General features: G+C 36.0%; 1 protein-coding gene across 10 annotated transcripts in view; it reads left to right on the top strand.

Moving 5' to 3' along the window:
- UEVLD (UEV and lactate/malate dehyrogenase domains) overlaps nucleotides 1-14977 on the top strand; it is a 35345-nt gene that overhangs the window by 8315 nt on the left and 12053 nt on the right. For 8 of the 10 annotated variants that reach the window (XR_013959104.1, XM_080642582.1, XM_080642580.1 and 5 more), the window contains 5 exons: nucleotides 934-1069; nucleotides 2680-2798; nucleotides 5681-5783; nucleotides 13181-13351; nucleotides 14336-14509. Coding sequence is in view for 9 of the 10 variants with exons in the window: in XM_080642582.1 (XP_080498708.1) it covers nucleotides 934-1069; nucleotides 2680-2798; nucleotides 5681-5783; nucleotides 13181-13351; nucleotides 14336-14509 (703 nt within the window). In the remaining variant the exon portion in view is untranslated. Of the gene's footprint in view, nucleotides 1-933; nucleotides 1070-2679; nucleotides 2799-5680; nucleotides 5784-10581; nucleotides 11939-13180; nucleotides 13352-14335; nucleotides 14510-14977 lie in introns of those variants that run through there. The other 2 variants (XM_080642585.1, XM_080642578.1) reach the window with 2 other exon arrangements.

The following is a 14977-nucleotide window of genomic DNA, read 5'->3' as shown; positions in this document are numbered from 1 at the left end:
ATTTCGTGCACTGGGCCTCTAGTCTTTTTATAGTTGTTTACTACTTGATAAAGCACATGTAAAGTTACTAGCAAGTATTGGGCATTATTTCCTAATCCCTCACTATTAAAGAGTCTTATGTAATATACGTATTTATTTGTAGTTTTGCCTGTTTTTGACTTTTAGTATATTAAATCAGATAATCTATTATGTGCTTTGTTTTAACTGAGCATTTAAATTTTATCTGGATACGTGACATTCTTTCCTTAGTCCTTTAGAGGGTAATGAGAGAGTTATCTGGAGCTTTGCTGTATATCCAGGCTTTGACACAGGACTGGAAAGTTCAAAAGTTTAGGTTTCCAGGCTCATTAAAACAAGAATAGAATCATTTCCTCATGCTTCAACTTACTTGATTTTAGTGATTTAGCAGTTTGACTTACACTGACTCCATTTTATTTCTTTACTCTGTTTCTGAGTATTTAGGGATGAAGATGTATCATATCTGCAGTTTACTCTCAATTGGTTCAGAAAAATAGAAAGAAAGAGACTAAGAAAGCAAATGTGATACAATTTTAGTGATCTGGGTGAAGAGTACATGGAAATTCTTTTACTATTTTTACAATTTTTCTTTGTTTGCAATTGTTTCAAAGTAAAAAGTTAAAAAAAGACAGACTGTTCCCAAACATACTCTGCTCATAAGCACATCCATGTTATACCCTATATTTTGGAGATGTGGATTTAGCATTTCTCCCTTCATTTTTCAGTTAAAAGTATTGAAACAATTGAAGGTAAAAGTAATGAAACAGTTGAAGGTATAATTTCTATGGTAGTATTCAAAAATGAGAGCATAATACAATACTTTGTTTTGGCTAACTATAACAATGTATAGATTAACAAGGAAGTACTCGTTAGCAAAATTTTTGCATAACTCTTCCCTTTGTGTATATTCTGCAGCCTAAATCTGTCGTCGTAGGATTAATTAAAGAAATGATTGCCAAGTTTCAAGAGGAACTTCCCCTGTATTCTCTATCATCATCTGATGAGGCACGGCAGGTGGACTTGCTAGCCTATATTGCAAAAATCACTGAAGGTTTGTATTTTTATTATTCAGAGAGTTATAAGTTTATAATTTCTCACTGATAGCCTTTGCTCTCTGCTACTTTATTTTTATAAATAAGTACATGCATATATACATATATACACACATGCATATATACACACACATGTCTGTGTTGAATCAAAAATTCCTGAACATATATCATAGGGTATTACCTACTATAGTTCCAATTACCTAACTATACAGTTTTAATGAATATGCTTTCTTAAAATATAAAAGATTAGCCCTGGCCAGTGTGGATCAGTTGGTTGGCATGTCGTCCTGTAAACTGAATGGTCATGGTTTTTATTGATGTTTCTCTCTCTCTCTCTCTCAAAATCAATAAAAACATATCCTTGGGTGAAGAGTGTTAAAAAATATATAAAAAGATTATCCTTATACTGACAAATAAAATAGTTTGTATTTTGTATAAAACCACTTGTATATACAAGGCTGGGCAAAAGTAGGTTAAATTACCAGACATTATTACCTAAAAGATACATCATAAATATGGATACAAAGTAATAATAATAACAATAACAATAGAAAGAATACAAATAAATATTACAGGGAAAACTCTGTGTTTCACATACTCAAAACTATAAACCTATCTTTGCTGACCCTGTATTAATGATCCCAAAACTTTTCCATTATATATATATTTTTAAATATATTTTATTGATATTTTACAGAGAGAAAGGGAGAGGGATAGAGAGGTATAAACATCGATGAGAGAGAAACATCGATCAGCTGCCTCCTGCACACCTCCCACTGGGGATGTGCCCGCAACCAAGGTACATGCCCTTGACCGGAATCGAACCTGGGACCCTTCAGTCTGCAGGCCGATGCTCTATCCACTGAGCCAAACCGGTTTCGGCTCCATTATATTTTTATGTGTTTTTTTGCCTCATCTACACTAATAAAAGAGAAAGATGCAAATTGACCGTACCTTCGCGACACCCACCAGCCAGTCAGGAGTGAGTATGCAAATTAACCCAAACAAAGATGGAGGGTTAATTTGCATACACAGGCGCCGAATGGCTGGGGGCAGGATGCAAGCGTTCTGCACCGCCCCAGCCACTCCGGGCCTCTGGGCAGCGTGGGAAAGCGGAAAGGCGGCTCCAGCCAGAGCGAAGGCGGTGCCAGCAGCTAGGGGAAGGAAGGCCCATTATTGCACGAATCTTCATGCATTGGGCCTCTAGTTTGAATATATTGGACCAGAAAATCTGATTCTTACTGAGTATAAAGTAAAATACCCATGCTTGCAAAATTTTGTAAGGTGTTAAATATATTTTGCATTTTAAACCAGAGCATTTTCCAGAATTATGGAAATCCTGTTTTTTTGTTTTATTTAATATTTTTTAAATGTTTGGAAAGATATTTTCTTTTTAAAAGCGTTGTCTTTATTTAGTGGAATATTTAATAAGAGATTCCTACCTTTCTAGTATACCATTTGTTTGACAGGTATTTTTGAGTGCCTATTACGGGCTAGCACCATGCTTTCTGTCCTAAGTTATTGAAGCTTGGTGTATTTTTTTGAAAGATGCTAAGAAGATTTTTGATATTATTTTTAAATTGTCATGATCGTTCACTTTTCTTTCTAGGTGTCTCAGACATAAATTCAAAGAATTGGGCAAATCATGAGAATAAAACAGTAAAGAAAATTACTGTGGTTGGAGGTGGAGAATTGGGAGTTGCCTGCACATTAGCAATTTCAGCAAAGGTATGTTAGCATAGTAGTTATAAATACATATATCATATTGATATGCTTTTAGGTAGTTTATGTTTAATTTTTTCATGTGGAATAAACTCATTTTGCCTTAAAATATATTTAGTTGACAAAAAAAGTAGCTAAAAGCTCATTAGGGATGTTGCCTCTTAATTAGCAGTTAGTCATGGAATAGGCTTTGAAAAAGTGGTTTGAATATTGGGATCATCAACCTAATTCAAGGGAAACCTCAACTTGACATTCATTTGACTTCATCACAAATTCTTTTGTTTTAACTAAACTCTTATTTAATAAATTAATTTTAGCTTTTTCTAAATTTAGAATTTTTTTAAGGTTGCCTTTTTTATGTAATTACTCTCTTTTATGATCGTAATTCCTGAGTTGATAGTTTGAGATTTATTTTTATCAGCCCTTTTTACTAGATCTTTTCCGTATAAATTATTTTCAGAAAGGCATTTAAATCTCCTTCCAGAGTGCTTCAAAAGACCCTCCAGGGCCCAGAATCATGGTAACAGCATGTCTATGTCATTTGAGGGATATAGCCCATGATAGAATAGCTGTCCCTTTATATATATTTATTTGGTAGTTGACATTTGGTTTTCTATTCTATTAAAATTTGATTATTTGCCATCTAATTTCTTCCATTTAAGAATCACATATGTCTTGGAAGTAGGGTCTACTTCAACAAATGATTAAATTGTATCTAGCAAGCTAGAAAATTTTAAAGCTGGCTGCTCAGAACAATATATGCTAACTTTTGACATATTATAGTTTCATTTCCTCCATCCTCCATCAGAATATACAGTTCCCTCTTAATTGGAATTGGAATTGTTTTCAGTTCTTCTGTTACTGAATAGAATGCTTCTGTAAACATTGCTTTACAAGTTGCTTATTTTCTCATCTGAATTTTTTTAGGTGTGTATAAAATACTAGTGAGTCAGAGGACATGGATGGTTTTTATGACACTTACTACATATTGCAGGATTGTTCTTCAGAAAGGCAGAACAAATTTATGCTGCTAATAAAAATGTGCATATCAACCAGATTTTTGCCATTCCTAACAGTACTGAGTTTTATCAGTTTTCTTTGTTTTTGTTAAGTACAGGAAGGCCTCTTAAAGTCATGTTTCTTTAGTTGTTAGCAGAGTCTCACTGTCAGTATTTCTTTGTGAGCTGTCTAGATGGAAAATTTTTTCCGTTTTTCTTTTTGAACATTAATTTTTTTTTTTTAATTGATGTTTTTACAGAGAGGAAGGGAGAGGGATAGAGAGTTAGAAACATCGATGAGAGAGAAACATCAATCAGCTGCCTCCTGCACATTCCCCACCGGGTATGTGCCCGCAACCAAGGTACATGCCCTTGACCGGAATCGAACCTGGGACCCTTGAGTCCACAGGCCGACGCTCTATCCACTGAGCCAAACCGGATAGGGCTGAACATTAATATTTTGATACAAGATAACAATATTCAAATAGTACAATAGTAGCCATAATAGTGATGGTAGCAGCAGTAACCTTTACTGAATGCTTAAGAAGGTGCCAGCAATTGACTCATTTTAAACACTTGACTCATTTTTACAGCAACTCTGTGGCTTAGATACCATCATTACTGCCATTTTACAAATGAAGAAACCAGGGCATAGAAAGGTTACCAACTTGCCAAAGTCACAGTGTTAGTAAATGGAGGGAGGATTTGAAGCTAGGCAGTCTACTTATAGAACCTATATTCTAAAACCTTACTACTCAGATGTGGCTTTTAGACCAGCAGCATTGACGTCACCTGAGATCCTATTAGAAATGCATAATCTTAGGCCCCACTCCAGACCTACAGTAGAAATCTGCATTTTAACAAAATCCCTAGTGATCCATGTGCTTCACTGATCTATTAAATGTGATCTCTTAAAGCTTGAGAAGCTCTGCTTCAAACCACTATGTTAAACTGCTTTGTTATTGTTGCTGTTATGGAAGGACACTTAAGTTGTTTCTAGTCTTTTTTTTTTTTTAATGAGTTTATTTGAGCCAAGGTGATGACATATGCTGGAAGCAAGATCTCAAATGCTCTCTCTAGTCTTTTGAATATCCTTATATTTTTACATATTATATCATTATCCTACATGTACTAAAAAACTTATAGGGTAATTTATATAAATGAGATTGATGGATTAAAGGAGTTATGTGTTTTTAAATTTTGATAGAAATTGTCAAATTATCCCCCATGTCAACTATACCAGTTTATTCTCATACCCATCTTGTATGAAAATACCTGTTTTACAGTTGTTAAACTTTTGGATCTTAGCATGTATGTTAAATTAAAAATGGTAACTCAGCTTTCTTTGCATTTCTCTTACAAGTGGTTAACAATAATAAAATTAACCGGTACAATTTAGAGGGGACTGCTCTCTGCCAGCCCTGTGTAACATAATTAATCCTCATACCGCATGAAGTAAGGCCAAGTTCAGTGACTTTCCCAGCATTACAGAGCAAATAGGTTGTACAGCTGGGTTGTTTTCTTTCACACTTCTTTCCCAGTAGTCAGATAGATCCCTGGGGACTCTTTCCCCTGCACTCTAAGATAGGAGAGAGCCTTAAATCCCTTACTATTTTAGAAAAAGACCTTCCACAAAGGTAATCAGACTTTTTAGGATGTTCCTTGTCATTTACAGTAAGATCTCAGTTTCCAGTCAAGCCTAAAGGATCACAGTATTCATAATAATTTCTTGCTTGCGTGTCCCTTTTATTATTATTATGTTACTTTTGCTTCCTAAGACAGCATATGACACCTCTGCATTCTCTCTTAGCCCTCACTTCTGAATGAATTTAAATTGAGTAATCGGACATGCCCCATGTAATGCTGTTCTTTTTTTATTGTATTATACAGGGCATTGCAGACAGACTTGTCCTCTTAGACCTCTCAGAAGGGACTAAAGGAGGGATGATGGACCTTGAGATCTTCAACCTGCCTAATGTGGAGATCAGCAAAGGTCTGGTTTCTCTGCTTAACAGATGTATGCCTCATTTGCTCTTGTATTTAAGACCTAGAATTTTTTTTTTTAATATATTTTATTGATATTTTACAGAGAGGAAGGGAGAGGGATAGAGAGCTAGAAACATCGATGAGAGAGAAACATCGATCAGCTGCCTCCTGCACACCTCCCACTGGGGATGTGCCCGCAACCAAGGTACATGCCCTTGACCGGAATCGAACCCGGGACCCTTCAGTCCGCAGGCCAACACTCTATCCACTGAGCCAAACCGGTTTCGGCAAGACCTAGAATTTTTTAATAAATTTTATTTTTTAGAGCTGTTTTAGGTTCAGAGCATTATTGAGCAGAAGATACAGAAATTTCCCATATATACCCCCTGCTCCCACACATGCATAGCTTCCCCCGTTGTCAACATCTCCTACCTGAGTGATACCGTTGATGAACCTACCTAGAAACATTATTATCATTCAAAATCCATAGTTTACATTAGGATTCACTCTTGGCGTTGTACATTCTGTGGATGTGGACAAATCTATAATGACATATATCCACCATTATTGTATCATAGAGAGTTGTTTCACTGCCCTAAAAATCCTCTGTGCTCTGCCTAGAGTACTAGAATTTTAATAGTGAAAGTACTTTAAAGATCACCTAGTCCAAATCCCTCAATTTACATATTTGGAAACTAAGGTTCAAATAAGTTAAGTGATTCACTCAGAGTCATATGGGGACTGCAACTGATTATATTAACAAGAGCCAGCTAAGCAAATAATATTCAGATTGGTCAGAAGGATTTATTCTCTGTCTCTTTCAAATCCCTTTAGGGTACTGTTTAGTACCAGTACATGGACCCTAGAGGTTGTAAGGCCATTTAGCATATGAGGAAACTGTTTCTTCTTTCTATTTGTCTCACTTTATTATGAATTTGTTTTCTCTGATTGCTTCCTTTTTATAATATATTGGTTAAGAATACTCATCTTAGAGTTGGAAAGATAGAATTTGCATCCTAATTCTGTCACATTATAGCTCTGACATTTGTCAGATTATATAATCTCTCAAAGTTCAGTTTTATCATCTCTAAAGTGAGAAAATACATACTTCTTGGTATATAGCAAAAGTGCGAAACCAATGTTCTTTCTAAAAATTCAATTAACATTGCTTTCCCTAAAAATACATTGTTAAAATAAATTTTAATAACAAGAAGGGTTTTGTATCAAATAAAAATTTAATGTTAAAAAGTAATTTTATCTGATATTCTTAATGTAAAAATTTTGCATATACTTTATAATGTATGTAATATATTAGTGCAGACATATATCTGTAGGTAAATGCTATATTTGAGGATGTGAACTTAAAAATATTTTAGCCCGCCGAAACCGGTTTGGCTCAGTGGATAGAGCGTCGGCCTGCGGACTGAAAGGTCCCGGGTTCGATTCCGGTCAGGGGCATGTACCTTGGTTGCGGGCACATCCTCAGTGGGAGGTGTGCAGGAGGCAGCTGATCGATGTTTCTCTCTCATCGATGTTTCTAGCTCTCTATCCCTCTCCCTTCCTCTCTGTGAAATATCAATAAAATATATAAAAAAAGAAAGAAAAAATATCCTCAGGTGAGGATTAAAAAATAAATAAATAAATAAATAAAAATATTTTAGCCCTAGCTGGTTTGGCTCAATGGATAGAGCATCAGCCCTCAGACTGAAGGGTCTCAGGTTTGATTCTGGTCAAGGGCACGTACCTCAGTTGCAGGCTCGATCCCCGGCCCTGGTCAGGGCCCATGTGGGAGGCAACCAGTCTATATGTCTCTCTTACATCGATGTTTTTCTCTCTTCCTCCCTCCACTCTCTCTAAAAATCAATGGGAAAATATCCTCAGGTGAGGATTATCAACAACAATATATATATATATGTTATTAACAAGGATGCATGAACAAAAAATTGGAAGACCATTGAATTAAAAATTGTTTACTCCAACCTTCCAAATCTAGGTTATAGCAAAAGTCAGGTTGTAACATGTTGTAGTTGTTTGGCTTTCCTTTGCCTTCCCTTACTTGGGTCCCTTTTATTCTTTGACCATGTTTTCCAAATAAAATGTTGAGACATAATGGTTTCACAAGCTTAAATGTACTAAGAACAAAAGTGGGTCAGAAATGTTGATATAATACCTTTAGGTTATAAAAATTGTGTGTAACAGTTCTAGCAAGCCTCTAGATCCCTATAGGACACAATGAGTTAATTTTCCTTTTCTAGAAAGAGGAGAATAGTTGCTTTAGTGATCCTTTTGTAGGCCTCATAAAGAGGATTCCTGGGGGAGCTGGATATTCTCTTGTGCCTGTCATTTCTAGGTACTGAAGTTCTTAAGGGACATCTTAACTCTTCCAAAGCACTTTAGGGAACTGTTAGTACCTGGCCCTAGAGGTTGTGAGGCCACTTAAGACATAAGGAAATTATTTTTTTCCTATGTATCTCATTAACCATCAATAACTGTTGTTTTAGATAATTGAAAGTATATAATCCTTGGAGTAGATATATAGGGCATGGTGCTTGCCACCAAATAGTGTATACTCATTCAACATTTCCTATCTTGGGACAAGTTTCATGTTGCCCATGTTAATTTTGGTTGCCCATTCCTGATAATATTTAATTACTATGACATGAAGTAATTTAAAATAAAATGTTAATTAACATTTCATAAATATATTCTATGCTATGAAAAAGTGCATTTATAATTTTGGGAAATTGAACTCATTTGGACATTTTAGTAATGTTCCCGTCATAACAGTCACTGATGATTGCAACTGACTGATCATCTTAGAGTTGTACTTTGCTCCATATGGATATACATATATATTTTTTTGTTAATCCTCACATGAGGATATTTTTTTTCATTGATTTTTTTTTTTTTTTTAAAGAGAGAGTGGAAGGGAGGGAAGGATGGGGGTGGGGAGAAACATTGACGTGAGAGAGACACATTGATTGGTTGCTTCCCACATGCACCCCAATCAGCCTGGGGATTGAACCTGCAACCCAGGTACATGCCCGTGACCGGGAATCCAGCCCAAGACCCTTCAGTGCATGGGCTGATGCTCTAACCGCTGAGAACACTGGCCAGGGCATGTTGTTTGTATTTTTATGATTACAAATAATGCTTCAAAGAACATTGTAATGCAAAAGTCTTTGTGCACTTCTCTAACTAGTAGGATAAAGTAGAATTACTGGGTCAAAAGGGATGTGTTTTTAAAACTTGTATTTTTAAGTTGTACCTATTTAAACTCTCGCTAACTGTGTATGAGGGTTCCTGTTTCCATTCTCTCAATTACTTCTCATTGTTAAACACAGCTAATGAAATAATTCTCCTATGGGATTATTTTAATCATGTCATTTTCTGACTGAAGGCACTACTATGCTTATTTCGCTGCCATTATTTTAGGGAATCAATAACATATGTTAGATACTTTATATATATTCACAGTTTCTTCTCTTTATTTTATAAATGATTCAGAGAGATCGTGGCTTAGGTCACACAGTAAGTGGCTTAGCTTGGGTTTCAAACATGTTTGTTACCAATTTCTTATTTACTTCAGGAATAGTCTCTGCATATACAAGCATAAATATTTGTGTGTAGAGGTATAAGCATGTGTGCATGGAGAAAAAAGTGTTCAGTAGTTGTAAAATTTAGCAAAGTAAAATTTACTCAATAGCCATTGATTCCTAAAACATGGTTTATGGATTGATAACTTGAGTCAGAATCACCTGAGGTGCTTTTTAAAGTTACAGATGCCTGGCACCTCTATAGAGAGATTGAACAACTTGGGAGCTTGACATATGGAGTAGGAAGCCTTTCTTGCACTTTTGAAATGTTAGACAGCTTCTACTCTGTTTACTAATGATCAGCCTTGAGTGTAAGGCATTTTTATCATTCAAAGTAGAGGAAGCTAAAGGGGGAAAAGAAAAGAAATGTTCCTGGCAAGGTAGGCTGATGCCAAATTATAGGATCATAAGTTGAACTATTCACTGATATTTAATAATATTGACAAGCCACCTAATCTTTGCAGGTATCAATTTCCTCATCTTTATGAGGGTATTAGAGGCCCGTTGCACGATATTTGTGCAAGAATAGACTTTCTTTCCCCTGGCTTCACTCCCAGCCGCCCAGGAGCCGGCATGTCCCCGCTCCCGGCCCACCAGGAGCTGGCATGTCCCCGCTCCTGGCCTGCCCGGAGCTGGCAAGTCCTTGCTTCTGTCCGGAGCACGGCTCCAGTAGTTCCCTCCACCACCCCCCTTCCCCTCATAGCAGGGGTCACGCCCCTCCCAGCTGCTCCGTGCCTGCATATGCAAATTAACCTCCATCTTTGTTGGGTTAATTTGCATACTCACTCTGATTGGCTGTGGGCGTAGCGGAGTGATGGTTAATTTGCATGTTTCTCTTTTATTAGATAAGATAGGACTAAATCTGTAAATATAGCACAGTGCTAAACAGCACTCTGAAGCCAGACTGCCTGGGCTTAAATCTGGCTCTGCTACTTACTAGTTCTATGGCTTTGAACAAGTTACTTAACTTCTCTGTGCCTCAAATCTGTCAAATGGGGATGATATTAACTCCATAGTATCTTGTAGCTTAGATTAAATGAGTAAATATAGGGAAAGCTCTTAGAACAATACCTGACACACGAAAGTGGTAGGGAAGTGTTAACTACTAGGTGTACTGGTTAATAATGTGGATTTTTTTCAATAGATGGAGTTACACATATGTTGACATACATGCAATTTGATATGTATGCTATTTTGTTGTATTGACAGCAAGCATCAAAACTTCATATGTCGCCAAGACCGGTTTGGCTCAGTGGATAGAGCGTCGGCCTGCGGACTGAAGGGTCCCAGGATCGATTCCGGTCAAGGGCATGTACCTTGGTTTCGGGCACGTCTCCAGTGGGAGGCGTGCAGGAGGCAGCTGATCGATGTTTCTCTCTCATCGATGTTTCTGGCTCTCTATCCCTCTCCCTTCCTCTCTGTGAAATATCAATAAAATATATTTTAAAAAAAACACAAAAACTTCATATGTCAAATTTGCTGAAGGTGTTAACATCATAGATATTTTTACGCTTAAAAATATAGAATTTTGTGCCCAAAAAAGAGCATTTACAGGAAGTTTTAATTCATTACTTTATTTTGAAGAAAAGTGCTGCTGAAAGTTATTGTATACTTCGGGAAGTTTATGGTGAACATGCTCCATCTCAAGATACTTGTGAACGCTGGTTTAAACGCTTTAAAAGTGATGATTTCGATGTGAAAGACAAAGAACGTCCAGGTCAACCAAAAAAGTTTGAAGACCAACAATTACAAGCATTATTGGATGCAGATGTGTGTCAAACTCAAAAACAACTTGCAGAAAGATTAAATGTTGCTCAGCAAACAATTTCCGATCGTTTACAAGCAATGGGAAAGATTTTAAAGGAAGGAAAATGGGTGCCACATCAACTGAACAAAAGACAAATGGAAAACCCTCAGTAAAATGTTGCTTCAACGGCATGAAAGAAAGTCTTTTTTCCATCGAATTGTGACTGGCAATGAAAAGTGGATTTATTTTGAGAATCCCAAATGCACAAAATCATGGGTTGATCCAGGTCAACCATCAACATCGACTGCAAGACCAAATCACTTCGGAAAGAAGACAATGCTCTGCGTTTGGTGGATCAGGAAGGTGTGGTGTGTTATGAGCTTCTAAAACCAGGTGAAACGATTAATACTGATTGCTTCCGACAACAAATAATCAATTTGAACCACACTTTGATCGTGAAACGACCAGAATGTGCCAGAAGACACGGCAAAGTAATTTTGCTTCATGATGACGCACCATCACACACTTCAAAACCAGTTAAAGACACGTTAAAAGGTCTTGCCTGGGAAGTATTAACCCACCCGCCATATTCACCAGACCTTGCTCCTTCAGGTTACCACTTGTTCCAATCGATGGCACATGCACTTTCTGAGCAGCACTTCAAAACATATGAAAAAGTGGAAAATTGGTTCTCTGAATGGTTTGCCTCAAAACATGAAAAGTTCTATTGGGACGGTATCCACAAATTACCTGAAAGATGGGGAAATGTGTAGCTAGCGATGGACATTACTTTGAATAAAGCACTTTTGATGTTTCTCTTGAAATTATTGTGTTTACTTTGATTACAAAATCCGCCATTATTAACCGGTACACCTAGTATTTCCCTTCCAGTTCTGTGGTCTTCTAATTCTTGAGGTTTTGACTCATCACCAGATATCTATTTTGAACACTAGATCATAGGAATTACTTAATTATGGTTTGTGAAGAACCATATTTAAAATCTATGAGTCAGTTTCTGGAGCTACCATCCCCTCAGTTGCATTAGATTATGAACTAAAATTGGGTAGTGCATTTCCCAGTGGACACATTGTACATAAACTTGTTTAAAACGATGGCCTTAGAGGCTTCATTAAGATTAAACCCTGGCATCTACTCATTGTCTCCCTGGGATGCCAGTATTCATTTACAAAGGTTGATTAAACTGATGCCATTTTAGTTGCTTCATTATTTTTCTGTTGTATCTGATGTTGCTAATGTCTGGCCACTGTTTTGGCCAGACATTAGCAACCAGCATCCTTATGGTGCATGGGACAATGCTCAAAACTGAGCCACTCCAGTTGGGCAGTAGTGAACTCCAGAGAATAGCTTTTCCTAAGTCATAACAGTTGCTTATGCATTAAGTCCCATTGAAAGAAGAATGTAAACCCAAGGACTCTGGGCTTCATTCAGTATAAGAAAAAGTCAGTAAAAAATGAGCTGAGACATTTTATCTTGATTTAAAGATTTTCAAACCATTTTTATCCCCTCTTTGGAGTAGAATCCTTCCTTAATAAATAAAATAGATACAGCAGAACTACTCTGCTTGGAGAAGTTGAAGTAAATGGCCTGGAGCTGTGCCTACCAGCCTTCTTTTCACTTATTCCCAGTCCTCCCAGGTGGCCCCTGAATCGCTTTTAAGGAACTTTAGGACACCTAAGCTAAAAGTTTAAAAATGAGTGATGTAATTGATTTTAAGTTAATTTTGCCTATAGCATTATTTATTTTCCCTAATAAAATGATGGATTAAATAAAAATTAATCCTTTTTTGTGGGTTCGGGATCCTGTAATTTGTTTGGTTTATCTTTATTGCTCTCTTTCCCCCCTTGGAATACACTGTTGTTCTTAATCCTCTTTCTGGTGGCAAACTTCAGCACTTTGTATACTTTCTATAGAGATAAGATTGATCTGGAGGTAGGTGTGCAGAAAAGGTCTCTACTTGGAGAGAAGAAAAACCTTTGCTATGGACACAAACTTGATTAAAACATATACCTTGAGCTCACACTGTTTCTTTTTATTCATTAGATTTGTCTGCTTCTGCTCATTCCAAAGTGGTCATCTTTACCGTTAACTCTTTGGGTAGTTCTCAGTCCTACCTTGATGTGGTGCAGAGAAATGTGGATATGTTCAGAGCCCTTGTCCCAGCTCTGGGACATTATAGTCAACACAGTGTCATGCTTGTTGCATCTCAACCAGGTAAAAGGTTTTATTTTAAATAAATTTGATGATCCAGTGCATCAGTAGAACTGCCATTACTGATAAAAGTCATAAAACTAGATTATAAAAGGATGACTAGTCAATTAAATTGCTCTTATAATGAACAATACAGTATTTCCATATCCTGTCATACAGTGACTTATGACTAGCATTAACTAGAAGTTTACAAATTACAATTTTTATATTATACTACTATTATTATTGCTAGCCATGCTTTCCTCAGTGAGAAAATGGTTAAACTCCCTAGAGAAAAATGCAGTGGTTATGTGAAAGAGCTTTTTTAAATTCTGAAGTGTCATAAAATGTTAGTGAGCATGCCAGAGTACATTTTTAACATTTTGAATTTATATTATTTGAAACTGTTTTACTTAAGAAAGAAATATTTTTAAAGAGTTAGGTGTGGTACTGGCCTCAAGTTGTTGAACAGATTTTTTACATGTTCCCCATATAAGAGTATGGGATGCATTTTACTTGTTTTCCTGTAGTAATTGGTTGAGGAACTCTGGTCTCTTTAATTCTTGACATCCTTTTGGCATGTTAAAAAAAAAGTAATTGTGTTTTTGTTCATAATCCTGTACCACACAGTGGTGGTATATGAATCAGTATTTTAATTTAAAGATAGAAACTCAGCTTAAGATAGATATAGAAGATAACTTGATCAATGAAAAAATATTATCTTCTGGTTTTCTGTACCTGGTTTTTATCCTTCTTGCTTAACTATTCTAGGAAATTATTCTCTGCTTTTAACAATTTATATTTAGCAACAAAGTTATGTTGAATCATGCTGAAACCTGTTTTGTTTTTAATATACATTAGAAATATACCTTATAGTGCATTTAGGACCTAAGAAGAATATATACAAGTTCTAATATACTTATTAAAATAATAAATATTTGTTTATGAACTAGGCTAGAAGTATGTTTTTTAAAATATTTACATATTTACCTTGTGTGCAATATTTAGTGGAGATCATGACTTATGTGACATGGAAACTGAGTGCATTTCCTGCAAATCGAGTAATTGGAATTGGATGCAATCTGGACTCACAGAGGTTACAGTATATTATTACAAAGGTTTTAAAGGCAGAGACTTCAGGAAAACCAGTATGGGTTATTGGTGAGCAGGGAGAAGACAAAGGTAAGAAATACCTTTTTACTAGTTATATTGATAACCTAAATCACTAGTGCCCATGATATTCATATATATCTGGGGACTCAAGAATTGTGGAACTTAGTTGGGTTTTGTTCCACATTTGGGTGCCTTTTCTGTAACAAGCTCTGCATAGTGAATAAACTCAAGTGTGTTATCCTAAATATATTTACCTTTCTGTAAGTTTACAATTAGGCAAGACTCCTTAGTCAGGTTTTATATTTCCTCAAAACGATTTTCTTAAAATTTAAAGCTTCCTATATGCTTTGATTCCAAATATTAACAGCTGTTATGTCTGGGGTAGAAGTAACTTTTAAAAAATGTGTACTTTTCTGTGTTTTCTAATTTTGTTATTATGGATATGTGGTATTTGTATAATTTAAAAAAATTATTTTAATAAAATACAGTAGTATTTTAAATATGTATAAATCTGCACTGGCTACCTAGAAAGTTCAG

Source organism: Plecotus auritus (assembly GCF_963455305.1).
Source record: "Plecotus auritus genome assembly, chromosome: 9".
In the NCBI taxonomy this organism is placed as follows: Eukaryota; Metazoa; Chordata; class Mammalia; order Chiroptera; family Vespertilionidae; genus Plecotus; species Plecotus auritus.
Note: the sequence above shows the minus strand (reverse complement) of the source record. Positions and strands in the feature narration are given on the sequence as shown.